The 14053-nt window shown below is 61.7% G+C and overlaps 4 protein-coding genes across 6 annotated transcripts in view; 2 read left to right on the top strand and 2 right to left on the bottom strand.

Moving 5' to 3' along the window:
* DNHD1 (dynein heavy chain domain 1) overlaps positions 1-525 on the top strand; it is a gene marked incomplete at its 5' end in the record, with an annotated part of 43795 nt that extends 43270 nt beyond the window's left edge. Inside the window, 1 exon segment of the mRNA XM_081327674.1 lies at positions 81-525. Coding sequence (XP_081183800.1) covers positions 81-425 — 345 coding nt within the window. The 3' untranslated portion in view covers positions 426-525.
* On the bottom strand, positions 519-5403 carry LOC308667684 (F-box/WD repeat-containing protein 7-like). 3 transcript variants are annotated; one of them, XM_081327089.1, is made up of 12 exons: positions 5223-5403; positions 4645-5130; positions 4415-4497; positions 4179-4317; positions 3817-3951; positions 3057-3180; positions 2818-2954; positions 2252-2365; positions 1990-2171; positions 1665-1890; positions 1345-1555; positions 519-961 (listed from the first exon to the last, which is right to left on the bottom strand). In XM_081327089.1, exons 1-12 carry the CDS (start codon positions 5343-5345, stop codon positions 693-695), a joined length of 2229 nt encoding a protein of 742 aa, XP_081183215.1. In that variant the 5' UTR covers positions 5346-5403; the 3' UTR covers positions 519-692. The 3 variants fall into 3 exon arrangements, with proteins under 3 accessions (XP_081183215.1, XP_081183216.1, XP_081183217.1); XM_081327090.1 differs by lacking the exon at positions 2252-2365; XM_081327091.1 differs by lacking the exon at positions 4645-5130 and having other exon boundaries at positions 5223-5398.
* Positions 5371-7893, bottom strand: RRP8 (ribosomal RNA processing 8; the record flags this gene model as incomplete). Its single annotated transcript, XM_081327673.1, has 6 exons — positions 5371-5582; positions 5654-5750; positions 5825-5931; positions 6009-6138; positions 6844-7282; positions 7560-7893. 6 exons carry the CDS (start codon positions 7891-7893, stop codon positions 5469-5471), a joined length of 1221 nt encoding a protein of 406 aa, XP_081183799.1. The 3' UTR covers positions 5371-5468.
* Positions 7894-8010: 117 nt separating this feature from the next.
* On the top strand, positions 8011-13888 carry ILK (integrin linked kinase). The gene is made up of 12 exons (XM_081327093.1): positions 8011-8184; positions 8600-8765; positions 8892-8987; positions 9124-9220; positions 10337-10420; positions 10515-10600; positions 10716-10825; positions 10966-11093; positions 12811-12932; positions 13015-13114; positions 13226-13356; positions 13442-13888. The coding sequence occupies exons 1-12, from the start codon at positions 8096-8098 to the stop codon at positions 13589-13591; spliced, it is 1359 nt and encodes a 452-aa protein (XP_081183219.1). The 5' UTR covers positions 8011-8095; the 3' UTR covers positions 13592-13888.
* The last annotated feature ends 165 nt before the right edge of the window (positions 13889-14053 follow it).

Below are 14053 nucleotides of genomic sequence, written 5' to 3'. Positions count from 1 at the left end.
TGTGTGTGTGTGTGTAAGAGAGAGAGAGAGAGAGAGAGGCCCAGGCCCTTGGCCATGAACCCCTCTCCTTGGTTTTGCAGGTGTTGCCCAGCCTGCTGACCCCTGACAGTGCCCCCGAGAAGGGCCTTTACCTGGGTGGCCTGGAGGTCTACCATGCTGCCTGGAACACCCAGAACGGCCACCTCCAGGAGAGCCTCTCGGCACAAGCCTGCCAGCTGCCTCCAGTTTGGGTGCAAGCCACCCAGGAGCCCTGCATGGAAGCCTCCGTCCCCCGCAAGTACCAATGCCCTGTGTACTTGGGGACCCCCCAGGCAGCCCTGGACCTCCGCAGTCAACGGGTCATCATGCACCTGGCTCTCCCTTCCAAGATGTCTCCTGAGCTGTGCACCCAGCAGCGGGTTCACGCCATCAGTGTTCTGGGGTGAGAGGCCACCACAAGGTTAAAAGCATGGGAAAAACCCTGGGGTCAAGATGTCCCAACCCTTCCTCCTGGTACGCAGAGAAATTGTCACCGTAACTACAGAAATAAAACCATATATTGCGAGTGTGTACAAAACAGTCCCCAGTGCTCTGCCGCTTTGCCAGCCACGGAGATCCCACTGCCTCAGTTATAAATAAGATGACCTTGGACGCACCCCCCCCCCCCCCGACGGGGCCACCTGGCCTGCAGGCTCCCCAAACAGTCCAGCCCCTCATTTCAGGTCCACGTCAAAGTCCAGCACCAGCAGCTTGGTTTCTTCAGTGCCATTGCGGCTGCCAACAGCACACACGAGTTTGGTGTTGGAGGCGCGGATGCGCCAGACGACCCCTCCGCTGCCCCCACTTTCCAGGGCAACCAGGTTGCGCACAAATTCCCCCGTCTTGAGATCCCACAGCTTGACCGTGCCGTCGTCTGAGCTGGTCACGACAAACTTGGAACTGAACTGGAGGCAGGTGACTGCACTCTGGTGCTTACTGGGTCCTGCAAAGAGGGGAGGTGGGAAGGCGGGAATGTGCATGTGTCGCCTCTTCCAAGCAAAACCAGCCCTCCCCGCGGCCCCTCCTGACCCATGCCCAACACTCGGAGCTGCTTCCAGGCATGGGGTGCAGCCCTCCCTTTGCAAGAGGAGCAGCCGATGCAGCCGGATGTGGCTCTGGCAGTTCTCCAAAATCAGCCTGGCAAAAAGGCCATCGCCGTGCCCAGCTCTCGGGCCCGCCTTCCGTCACACTGGACGCGGCACATGAGAGCTGGCTTCCTTCATCCAGAGTTCTACCCCTGGGGGCCAATAATGGCAGAGCTGACCGCCACACTTCAGGAGACCAGAGACCCTTGCTCTGCCAGTCTCTGCCCCCTGCCACACTCACCTTGGAGAGTTTGCAAGCACTGCCCCGTCTTGATATCCCAAATTTTCACAGTGGAGTCAGCATTACCAGAGACGAGAATATTGTCCCGCAACTCCATGCCGCTGGTGAGGGACTGGTGCCCCATCAGGGTGTGCAAACAGTTGCCGCTCTCAGCATCCCATACACGGATAGAGGTGTCGAGGGAGCCACTCACAATATGGGTGCCATCAAACTGCACAATGGTAAGAGACAAAACGCTGCAAACGAGCAGCTCTGAAGGGTTGGGCTGAATAGCCCCCGCAAGTTCTTTCCAGCTCTAACTCTCCCAAACCGAACCTCACCTGCAAGGAATAGACCCGGTTGGTGTGGCCTTGCAAAGTGTGGGTGCAGCTCTCTGTCTCCGGATCCCAGACTTTTACCGTGTAGTCGTAGGCACCGCTCACCACCTTATGCCCATCATACTGGACGCAACGCACAGCAGCCACATGTCCCATTAGCACATGGAGGCACTGCCCGGTCTCTATATCCCAAAGACGGAGGGTGGCGTCCCGAGAGCCACTCACCACCCTGGCAAGGGAAGGGAAGTAGCCTCAGCGCCCCATCTGACACCACAGGAAACCCCAGCCAGCTTTCCAAATACCCCTATCCTACCCCAGGCTCCTTTACCTAGTGTCATGGAGATGCATGCAACGCACAGTCGAGGTGTGACCGTAGAGAGTATGCACGCATTCGCCAGTGTCTGCGTTCCACACTTTCAAAGTCCGGTCTGTAGAGCCACTGATGATGATATTGTCCCTCATCTGGGAGGACCAAACGCCACCAGTGTGTCCCACCAGAGTCTGCACACACTGCGGGAGAAGTGGGACTTCAGAAGGGCCAGCAGGGCCAAGAAGGCGGCCACCACCGCAGAAGCTGAACTGGGGCTCACCTCACCAGTGATGGCTGACCAAACCTTGAGCGTGTTGTCATCGGAGCCGCTGACAATGCGGTTGCCACAGAACTGGAGACAGGTGATGACGTGGTCATCATGACCTTTGAGGACCTGCTCCGGCCACAGGAGAAACAAGTGAGCTGCGGCCCCAACAATGGAGAGGCTTTGTCCACAAGTGAGGAGAGCTCACTTTAAGCTTTCCAGCTTGGAGAAAGCCCCAGGATCAATAGCCGTGACCTCAGAGCCACCAGTGGGGCTTCCAATCCCTAAATGCGGATGAATGAGATCCACGTGGGAGCAACCGACGCTTCTCTCTTCAACTGCCCCATTTCTGAATCTCCCTCACCGGCACCTCCTCTTCCTGAGTGCGCAAGGGCACCCCGAGACCAGTTCAGACGTCACCTTCCTGCTGTGGTTGTTGCTGACACAGGCAAGGCCCTCGCCTCGTGGTCACTGGCCATCCCGGCCCCTCAACCCTCACACTCCCTGGTCTACGTTTAGGGCGAGCAAGACGAACACCCGGCTGCCGCATGAAAGCAATCTTGGAGGGGGGCTCAACGTACCTTGGGGGGCTGGGCATCTCCATTGCGCCAGTTCATATCGATGCGATGCTGCCGCAGAAAGGCCAACTTCCAAGGGCTGTACATGAAGCCTGGGCTCAGAAGCCGACGCTTACGCAGGCTCAGCGGCTCCTCAATACCTGCACAGAGGGACCGGGGGTGGGGGGCATCCTCAGGGCAAGGATGGCCAGGGGAGCCCACCCCGCCAACAATTGGGAAGCAAGGGGGAAGCTGGGCCTCACCTCCATCGCGGCACTTCTCCCGCCACAGCAAGTTGTCTTCGGCCAAAATGCGCCAGTAGCGACACGTCTGCGCAGCCTGGAGCAGGTCCCGAGGCTCCAGGAAGGAGAGAACGTAGAGAGCCAGCTGTAAGAGGAGGAAGAGCTGGGGTTTGGGGGGTGTTCAATGAAAGCCCAGCCGATGCACTCAGGCCGTGTGCCGCCTGGAGCCCACCAGGCAGCTTCTGGCCTCTTTGCACAGGACCATCGTCCAGCTGGATGTCGTGCCAATAACCACAACTGCTCAAGAGCAGGGACAGGAAGCATCCCCAAGTGGCGACCTTTCTAGGTGGCTCTGCAAGGTTGGGAAAATTCATCCACGCCCTCTGAAGGTCTTATGACCTGCTGCGTGCCCCAGGACCTGGCCAGGATCAGAGCCCAACCTTCTACCTGGACCTGCCCACTTGCTTCTAATACCCGTTCCCTTTGACCTTCACTGGGGTCATTCGGCTTTTGCCGTGTTCAGGTTCCACCTCACAAGCCCTCTGATTTCTTTGTGCCCATTGTACATGTAGCACAACCGAAGCTCCGCTTTCAGCTCTCCTCGGACGTTATTCTTCTTCTGCTTATGTTCTTGCTCTCTTCTTTCAACGGAAGCACCTGACACTCTCTAACAACATCGTTCACGCTTAGACTTCTGTAAAAAGTATTGTAGCCAACAGCCACCGCTCAACTACATCACGCCTGGCACTGTGCGAGGTCCCCTTCCAAACAGGCCACCCACCTCCTTTGGCAGAAGTGAGATGAAGTCACGCTGGAACTGGGGCTCGATCACTTGCATCATGTGCTTAATCTGGGGGGGCTCACAGCGATCAATGAGCTCATCCAGGGCCAGCAGCTTCTCTGGGCCACTCCAGTGCTGGCAGCAAACCAAAGAAGGATGCACGGAATAGAAAAAGAACAAAGAAGCTTCTTCTCTTTATTTGTCCAGCTACAAACGCTTAATGCTCGTTGCACCTACAGGACATTCTCCAAACATCCCATAGCAAGAAAACGGACCCCCAACATCCAAGGGCTGCAACCCCCCAAACCCAAAGCCTCTGATGGGCCTCCTTGCTAGAAACCCTCAGCCTCCCAACCGCTCACCTGGAAAGTGCGCAACCAGTCCTGCAGCTCAGGGGGCGGAGCCACAGGGGGGACGTGCCGGCAGCGTGCCTGGCTGGCCTTGGCATTCCGAAGATCCCCAAAAGTGGCCACAGGCCGGGCGATGCAGGGACCCAGCATCCTGAGGACAGAGCGAAGTCACCTGCCTTCCCTAGCAAGCACCCCAACTCCCGTCTGCCTCCCCCAGCCACACACACACGCGCACCCAGGGACCTTACCTGCCCCGCTCGGAACTTTTGCAGAGCTTCTTCCCCGGGGACTGGGCTCTGCCCTCCGGCCCGCCCTCTGACTTGCGCTTCATCTGCAACCGGGAGAGACCAGGGCATCAGCAGCCCGAGCCAGCTGGGGTAGACGGAGGATCCCCACCGGATCCCTCCCGAAGCAAGCAGGCTCCGCCCCGCCGCCCACCAAATCAAGCTCCTGCCGAGCGGGTTGCCTCCCCTCCTACCTTGGGTCGGGAGTGCTGGAGAAGCCCCCCGCCCTCGGTCCGCTCCACATAATCGATCCAGCGCTCGTCCACCGTGTAGTAGAAGTAGCCATCCCCGCCCGCCTCGTCGCCGTCGCTGCTCTCCTCCTCCTCCTCCTCCTGGCGGCGGCCCCTCGGGGAACCGGGCCCGCCGCTGCCGCGCTCAGGACTGCGCTCCGGCCCTCCGGGGTTGCGCGCAGCGGCGACCTCTTCGCGCGGTCCTCCCGCTCCGCCGCCGCCATCCTGCGAAGGGCACGGGGAAGCGCAGGCGAGGCTGCGCGCCCCACCGGCCTCCCTACCGGCGCGCGGAGAGCCTTGGGCGCCCGGCCCGGGGCGCCGTCGCGGGCGGCCGTCGGGGGTCTCCGGGCGGTGCGAGCAGGTCACGCGCTGGCGGTTCAGCTCCAGAGTCCGGGCGGTGATGCCCTTGACGCGCAGCAGGTCCTCCAGGCGTGCGAAGCCCCTCAGCTCCTGAGCGGGCCGGGAGACGGTCAGGCGGGCGTCCACGGGACCCCCGCCCCGGAAGAGCCCCCCCCCCGCCGAGCCGCCCTCCGGTCGCTCACCTCCCTCTTGCGCACGATGCCCCGCGCTCGGCGGCGCCCGATCCCGACCAGCGCCCGCTCCAGCTCCGCCACGCCGGCCCGGTTGACGTCTACCCTGTCGCCCCCGGACCCAGAGCCCGACATCGCCGCCGCCGCCGCCGCGCCCGGCCCGCCGCCGCGCGCCTGCGCGGGGCAGCCGCCCCGCCTACATTTCCCAGAGAACCACACGGGAGCCGCTAGTCGTCGAACAAGACGGGCCTTTATTGGTCAGCGGCGCTTGTAGAGGCAGGGCCGCAGCGCCAGTCCGCGCGGCTCATCCGCCGCCTTCGCCGCGTCGGTCTTGCGCAGTTCGAAGGTGTAGAAGTGGCTGCCCGAGACGTCCTGCGGAGGGAGAGGCCGTCGGTGGCGCCCGGGGCAGGCAGCCCAGCCCAGCCCGGCCCGGCCCCGCCTACCTTGGAGATCAGCCGGAAGCCCAGCCGGGTCAGCGCCCCCAGGAAGGCCCGGAGATCCGCGAAGCGACTTGCCACCTCGGCCACCAGCAGCGTCCCCCTGCGGCGCAGAGAAAGAGCGCGAGTGCTCGCCCAGCCGCCTCGGGAGCCCGCCCGGCCGTCCCCGCCGCCTACCCGGCTCGCAGGACGCGGCGAGCCTCTTGCAGGATCTCGCGCAGGTTGGTGCCCATCAGCGCCAGGCAGAAGACGGCCACGTCCACGGAGGCGTCCTCCAGCGGCACCTGCGGGCGACGAGAACACCTGTCTGACGGAGGGGGGAGAGGGGAGGGGAGGGGAGCCCGTTCGGCCGCCGGCCTACCTGGGCCATGTCGCAGACGGTCACCCGCGGGTCCAGGGCCACCAGGTCGAAGCAGTGCACCCGGTTGGGCAGGCTGCGAGCCAGGGTGCAATCCCCACAGCCAAAGTCAGCCACAACCAGGGAGGCTGGTCTGCAAGGGAGGAGAGGGCAAGTCAGAACAGGCAGAGCAGCCGCCCCGCCCCTCTCACACACCCCCAGCCTGACCCCAAGTTTGTGTCTGGGCAGGCATGAGGCACTGACCCTCGGAGGAAAGCCTGCCACGTGGAGGGGGAGAGGGGCTACAAGCTACTGCTAAGCTTGTAAGCCGCCCTGAGTCTTCGGAGAAGGGCGGGATATAAATGGAATTTTTTTTAAAAAGCAGGCTTATTGTTTAGCTTGGATTAAGAGTAGTTGCTCTCATCAACTCTAAATTATTTTCCTGTATCCAAATAAACTTGCTTTCACCACAGGCCCCTTTATGTTCTCTGCTCGTTCCCAGCCACAGGGAAGCCGTTCCAGCAGGCATGCCACAGGACACAGGCCTTTTTGTAACATTTGCCAAAAGGTTGTTAATAGCAGGACAGAACAGTCACCCAGAAAAGATGGTGGCTGCTACAAATTCAACCAGAAAAGAAGCTTGTTGATCCCAAAGGAGAACTGGACCAAACCAACTGACAGGGTAATGTTCAGGCTTGTGGTTTCAAAATGCACATCTTGCACCAGAGCAGGGCCCAGAACTCATAGGCCACAACAGCCACAGCCTCAAAGCAGATCAGCTTTGTTCCAGTCTCAGATCCTCAGGCAGACCTCTGGCAGTCCAGGCATCCCCAGCCCACTGGACTGAGCTCACTCTGACCTGCGGCGAAGGTAGTGCACAAAGCGCTCCACGGGTCGCTCGGGCCAGCGCGCTGCCTGCAGGGCAAAACCTCGGTGGTAGACGGCTAAAGCTTCAGGGTCCTCCTGGAAAAGCTGGGCTGCCTCTTGGCTAGAGTGTGTGTACAGCAGCTGGTTGATGTAGCGGAAGCGAGCGGCGTCCAGGCGGCTCTCCAGACGCTGCCGCAGGGACGGCGTCTGCCTGCTCGGCACCTCGGTATCCGGGGTCAGGCTTCCCTGGTCATCAGGAGGCTCCTCTGTTGCAGAAGACGCCTGAGGCTGGCTGTTGGAGGCCTTGAATTTGTTCTTCTGCCGCCGCTTGTTCTTCTGCCGATTTCTCCATTGTTTCCTGGTCAGCCCCGGGGCTGCTCTGTTGTACCTCCTGCTGGACACCTGGCTGCCCTTCACCGATGCCGTCTCACCTAGACAGGAGTCCTTCGGATCAGGCCCGTGCAGACCCAGAGACCGGTGCACAAGAGCCACCCCTGCCCAAGCACGCGGCCGAGATCTCCCCCCCCCCCGCCCCGATCGACTCATTTTGCGGACCCTCCTTGCGGGCTCCAGGCGGGGCTGAGGCAAAAGAGCAAAGCGCCTTCCTGTCCGCTCGCTGGTCACCGCCAGAACCGGGCCGGAGCCCCCGGGGCAGCCCTATCCCCGGCCGCGCAGCCTGACTCCTCTGAGCGGCTCTCGGCAGCATACCGGTTCCTGCAGCTGGCTGGAGCGCGAGCAGCGCGCTTCGCGGAGGAGATCCGCTGCCCTCCCTTGAGCAGCCGACGGGGCCTCCGGTACCTCCCGCTTTCCGCCCGCCGTGCTTCTCCCCGGTCACCGGGGCACGACCCGCGCTCTCGGCCGCCTCGTGTTCGCGCCGCCCGCCGCCCGCCGAGCTCTTGCCCGGCGGCGGCTCCGCGCCTGCGAGGCCGCGCGGTGCCCCAGGCCGTGGCCGCCGGCGCAGGGCTGCCCGGGAGCGCTGCCGGGAGAGGAGCGACGCCCGCCCGGCGACGGACGCCGCGGTCAGAGACCTCCGCGCCGGCATCGTCTCAGCGGGCGCCGGAACCCCAGGAACGTCCGCCGCCGCCGCGAAGAGGCCCGCGCGCTCCCCCTGCTGGCCGGAGGGCGACGCCGCGCCCGGTTGGCCGCCGCCTGCTCCAGCTGGGCGGGCGGGCGGGCGGGGCGAGCGGCGCGGAGCAGCCACACCCGGCGCGCGCAGGGAAGGCGGCGGCGGAGCGCGCGGGGCGATGGACGATATCTTCACGCAGTGCCGCGAGGGCAACGCGGTGGCCGTGCGCCTCTGGCTGGACAACACCGAGAACGACCTCAACCAGGGGTGGGTGAGCGGCCGGGACCGCGCAGGAGGGAGCCGTGGCCGGCGGCGCTTTCCGGCGGCGCGGCTTTCCCGGGAGCGCCGCTGCTGAGCCGCCGGCGGGCCTGGAGGGGAGAGCCGGGCGAGCGGGGAGCCTGGGGGCGGCGGCGGCGGCGGCTGCACCAGGCCTCTCCTCGGTGGGCGCTGGCCCCGAGGGGCTTCCGCGCAACCCCCGGCCCAGGCGAGGCGAGGCAGGGGCTGGGGCCGGCCGGAGCGCCTCCCTGTCCCGCTGCGATCTCCTTTTAAGGGCCGCCCGCTGGCGCTGGCCGCAGAAGAGGGAAGGAAGGCGGGCGGGCGGGCGGGCGGGAGCGGCTGGGCGCTGCCTCCCTCCGTCCCTCCCTCCCGCGACCGCTTCCCTCGCTTCCTGCCTCCCTGCCAGGGACGACCATGGCTTCAGCCCCCTGCACTGGGCTTGCCGCGAAGGGCGCTCCAGCGTGGTGGACATGCTGGTTATGCGCGGCGCCCGCATCAACGTCATGAACCGTGGAGACGACACTCCCCTGCACCTGGCTGCCAGTCACGGGCACCGCGACATCGTCCAGAAGGTGGGGACCCCCGGGCGCCCTGCCTGGGCACTGCTGCGTCCTGCCCGGGGGGGGGGGTAGGCGGGGGGGGGGGAAGGGAGCTGTTGCGGTCCTGATGCCCTAACCTTCCCTTCTCTCCCGATGCAGCTGATCCAGTTCAAGGCAGATATCAATGCTGCCAATGAGCATGGCAACACCCCTCTCCATTACGCCTGTTTCTGGGCCCAAGAGCAGGTGGCGGAGGTGAGTGGGGGCTTCTAGGTGCCTGTGGCGGTGACTGGCCGGCCCGGCTGTGCCGAGCCTGGCCATAACCCCGGGTCGGTTGGGTTGCAAGTAGGGGTTGTCTCCCTGCCTCACCTTCCCTCCCTGTTGCTGCCAGGACCTGGTAGCCAGTGGGGCGCTTGTCAGCATCTGCAACAAATACGGAGAGACGCCCCTGGACAAGGCCAAAGAGCCCCTGCGGGACACACTGAGAGGTGCGCCCCTCTTCCAGCTGACCTCTGATGACTTCTTCCTTCTACTGCTACTCCTTGGTGGGGAGGACAGAGTTAGCCTGAGGACCTGCCCTGTTTGCCAGCGCCAAGAGCGGTTCTTTTCCTTGCGGCCCCTTGTGTGAAGCTGGTCACCAGGCTGTCGCCTTGAAACTCAGGCAACCCAAGTTTGGTGTAGAGCTCTTAAGAATTTCATCCCTGAATTTGGGAGAGGCACTTCTCTGCCCATTTGAAAATAGAAAGCATCAAGTAATTCATTCTGAATAAAAATCATTAGGGAGCACTCACTGTGAGAGAGACGTAAGTGTGCTCGTCAACCACCATTGAGGCAGCAATGGGTTGTAGCTGCCAAAATAGCCAACACAATCCTGGAATAATGTCAACAGCAGTGCTAGTACCACTTTATACTGCACTAATGAGAAAAACTGTGTCCCGTCCTGGTCACCCCGACACCAGAGAGATTCTCAGCCCTAGAAAAGAGGCACAGGAGAGCAACAAAGATGAGGAGGAAGTACGATGGACCTTGTGGGAGAGATGGGCAGCGTAGGAAATGAAATGAGTAAAGACTGAGGGAGCCTTCTGAAGAGAAGGGGGGCACAGGACAGCTCTCTCCCAGTACTTCAGGTGCCGCCACAGAGCAGAGGGGGCTGACGTGCTTCAGGACTGAAGGTGGGACAAAGAGCGACAGGCAGAAGTTTGTAAGAAACAAATTCTCTGACAGAATAATTATTCGGTGGAACAACTTCCCTCCCGGAGCTGTGGGGGCTCCTTTGCTGGAGGCTTCCAAAAAGAGATTGGGTAACCATTTGACTGGGGGTTTTGCATAAGGTCTCCTGCTTTGAGCAGGGGTTGGACTGGAAGACCTCTGAGGTCCCTTCCAGTCCCAGGAGTTTGTCTTCTAGATTCATTCACGCTTGGTCTTAAGGCAAAAACTGGGTTCCGCCAAAAACCCGGAGCTCTTTCAGTCCATCTTTGTGTTTGCTGCCCCCCCCTGTTTCCTTGGGTAAATTTGGGGTGGTGTGGTGGAAGGAGTGACCAGAAGAGGGAAGGGGGGGAGTTCAAGCTGTCCGGCCTCCCTGACCGCTCCCTCTGCTGTTCCAGAGCGTGCAGAGAAGTCCGGCCAAAGCCTGACCCGCGTCCCCTACAAAGACACGTTTTGGAAAGGCACCACGCGGACTCGACCACGTAAGGGGCAGCCTTCCCAGAGGGAGGCAAGCGGGGCTTGTGGGTCAGAGCGGGGGGCCAAGCTGGAGGGTCCTGAGCCTTTCTCCTTTCCTAGGTAACGGGACCCTGAACAAGCTGGCGGGGATTGACTTCCGGCAGCTGAGCCTGGGCCACAAACTCAACGAAAACCAGTCTGGAGAGGTGCTGTTTCCAGCTCCCCTGCCCTGCCCTCTCCCGGCACAGATGGGGAGGGGGCTCCCCCATCCCTGCCTGAGCCAGCTCGACCGGGTGACCTGATCCCTCTGCTTCCCTGCAGCTCTGGAAGGGGCGCTGGCAGGGGAATGACATCGTCATCAAGGTCCTCAAGATCCGTGACTGGACAACCCGGAAGAGCCGGGACTTCAACGAGGAGTACCCCAAGCTCAGGTGTGGCAGCAGCAGCTGAACGGGGTAGGGTGTGTCTGTGTAGGAATGGGGGGGCTCTGCCCTGCCCCCCTCTCCCTCAAGCAGCACCCGGGCCTGCCTTTGGGTGTGACGAAGCTGACCCGAACCGTCTCTCCCCACAGGATTTTCTCCCACCCTAACGTGCTGCCGGTGCTGGGTGCCTGCCAGTCGCCCCCTGCTCCACACCCCATCATCATCACCCACTGGATGCCCTACGGCTCCCTTTACAACGTGCTGCACGAAGGCACCAGTGAGTCTGGCCACTGGCTGGGGTGGGGGCTCCTTACAGCCCAGCAAGGGGTGGGAGGTAGCAGAGGCCCCAAAGTAACTGACCGGCTATGTGAAACCGTTGGCCACTCTGCGCTAGGCTGTTCCCACAACAGAAACAACTCCCAAGTTGCAACTGAGCCGTGTCTTATGGAAGCTGAGGTCCAGCCAGGTCAAAGTATGCCATGCAGCCTCCCCCAAATTAAAATAGCTCATCCCGGGACAACCTGAAGCATCCCTTTGACCTTGTCCATGGGGGAGGGGGGGCAATGTCCAGCACCTCCCTTGCATTAGGTCTGTCGGACACAAGTAAGCAGGAGAGGAATTTACTTCAAAGTACTCCAAGCTTATTCCATGCTACCATTGACAAAGAATCTCCTGATGGTCCAGGCAAATTGGCACCAGATAAGAGTCAAATTGCAGGGTGGGTGTGTGTGAGCTGGATTTGGAAGTCTTCTTGTGGGGGTGTAGATTGTCGTCCAAAGTGACGCCATGCTGACTGACCCGGCCCTCGGCCTCTGCCTGGTCATCCACTGCATGTCTGCAGTGGCTGCTCTCTGAGCCGGCGCTGGTCTTCAGAGGGCCTGTGGGCAGCCCTCTCTGGGGCTGGAGTGCTCCTTCCTTCTCTCCGGGGTGGTGGTGGTGGGCCTGGGTCTCTCGTAGCCTTTTTCCTTCTTCCTCTGCAGTCCTGGGGCGTAACTCCACTGGACCGGCAGCCCTAATTTCTCTGGGCGCAAAGTGACCCTGCTGGCTTACCAGAAAGTATTTCCACTGCTGCCAGTAAAAAAGCAGTCGAAGTACAGCTGCCAAAACCGTGAGATTTTGATGCCCATTTGCCTGAAATTCCTTAGAGAAACGTGGAAGGGCAGCGGGCTCAACATCTCTACAAAAAGTGAAGTAAAAAGGCTAGAAGGGAATTCAGAACAAATCACTAAAAGGGAAAGTCCAGCAGGCAACTGACCCGAAGGTGGCTTGGACGCGTTCACAGCTGGGACACCCCTGCCAAGGCCTGAATTGGCAGCACCCCTTGCTCAGAGCTGCTTGCTTTCTCTCGCCCGTTCTAATTTTGGGCGTGATTTTGTGCCCTTCAGCCAAGCTTCGGTGGGGGTGGGCAACAGGAAGGAGGGGCTCCTTTCCACTCCCGTGGGTGAAGGAGCAAATCTTCCCCAGTGACGGGCTGGACGGGCACGTGGGGCGAGAGGCGCTCCTGGCAGCCGAAGTGGGGCATCCAGGCGACTGGGCTGCTCCAAGCCTCCGACTGGGAACCGTGCCCCGGGTGGGTCAGGACTTGCCAGAGGGGCTTCGGGCCATCAGTTCTCCTCGAGGCTCAGTCAGAAAGGTGCTGTGCTTATTTTCCCATCTGCCTTTCTGTGGGGTGCCGGCCCCATGGATCTGCCCGTGGGGCTCAGCTTTTGTCCCACTGCAGAGGAGACGCGCTCTCTCTCTTGGCCCAGGGTAGGCCAGGCTCGCTGAACTGGAGACAGGAAGGCAGATTCTGATAAACCCTTAAAGGCACAGGGAGATTAAGAGCAGCTCGGCAGCAGAGCCGGCACCCCTTGGCTTGAATTTGGCTCCCTCCTTGAGTAAGGAGGGGGGCAGGATGGCCTCAAAGGCACATCCCAAGTTCCCGTCTTGTAACCTCCCATTTGCCCAAGATGACCCTCCTATGTCCCTTGTGGCCCCCCGCCCTCCCTCTCCAGACTTTGTGGTGGACCAAACGCAGGCAGTGAAATTTGCCCTGGACGTCTCTCGGGGAATGGCCTTCCTGCACACCTTGGAGCCGCTTCTCCCACGCCACTATCTGAACAGCCGTGGCATCATGGTCAGTCGGGGGCAGAGAGGGAGTTTGGCACACTGGGCAGTGGAGTCAGGGCACAGCCTCACCCGTCTCTTGCCCGGAACAGATAGACGAGGACATGACGGCCAGGATCGGCATGGCGGATGTGAAGTTTTCCTTCCAGTGTCCGGGCAGGATGTATGCCCCAGCCTGGGTGGCTCCGGAAGGTGAGCCGGGGGGGGGGGGGGGAACCACAAGAAGGGCTTCTCTGCTTCCCCAGCTGAGCCCATCTGCAGCTTCTCCCGGGCAGCTCCTCCAACCTTCCCCCTCCTTCACAGCTCTACAGAAGAAGGCCGAGGAGATCAACCGGCGCTCGGCAGACATGTGGAGTTTTGCGGTGCTCCTCTGGGAACTGGTGACCCGGGAAGTGCCATTCGCTGACCTCTCCAACATGGAGATCGGCATGAAGGTGAGCTTTGGCCGGGGGGGGGGGGACGAAAGGGTCCTGCCCGGCTGCCCAGTGGGTGCCAGCGAGTTCTGGTGTCTCTTTGCAGGTCGCCCTGGAGGGGCTGCGACCCACCATCCCCCCCGGCATCTCCCCTCATATTTGCAAGCTGATGAAGATCTGCATGAATGAAGACCCTGCCAAGCGCCCCAAATTTGACATGATTGTCCCTATTCTTGAAAAGATGCAGGAGAAGTGAGGGGCCCGTCTGGCAGCCACTGGCCGGTCCTAAGTGCCTTCAGGAAGAGCTGCGGCCCGGAGGGCTCCCTGCGCACGGTACGGATTGGGGGGCCACCCGCTGAGGGCAGGCTCTGGCAAGGCGCTGCTCAGCCTGGCACTCTTCCCTACTGCCTTCACGCCCCATATCATCTCTGGCCACCTCTTGTGCCCAGACCACCCAGCACTCCCGCCTGGCTATGCTACAGTTTTTATCTTTTCTACACAGGCCCGGGACAAAGTCCCCTGTGGCCCAAATAAACAGCTGTCACTGAAGGAGGAGGGACTTCTGTGCTGCTTCCACAGGGAGGGGATCCGGGCCATTAAGGGCTGCCCAGCTAAGCGGCCTCTGAACCAGTGCAGGCACCTGCATCTGCAAAGGCGGCAGCGTCCAGCCTGTGGCCGTGATCCTTTGGCCACAGAGAAGCCGCTGGTCTGCAAGGGG

This window comes from Vipera berus (genome assembly GCF_964194415.1).
Source record: "Vipera berus genome assembly, chromosome: 4".
NCBI classification, from domain to species: Eukaryota; Metazoa; Chordata; class Lepidosauria; order Squamata; family Viperidae; genus Vipera; species Vipera berus.
Note: the sequence above shows the minus strand (reverse complement) of the source record. Positions and strands in the feature narration are given on the sequence as shown.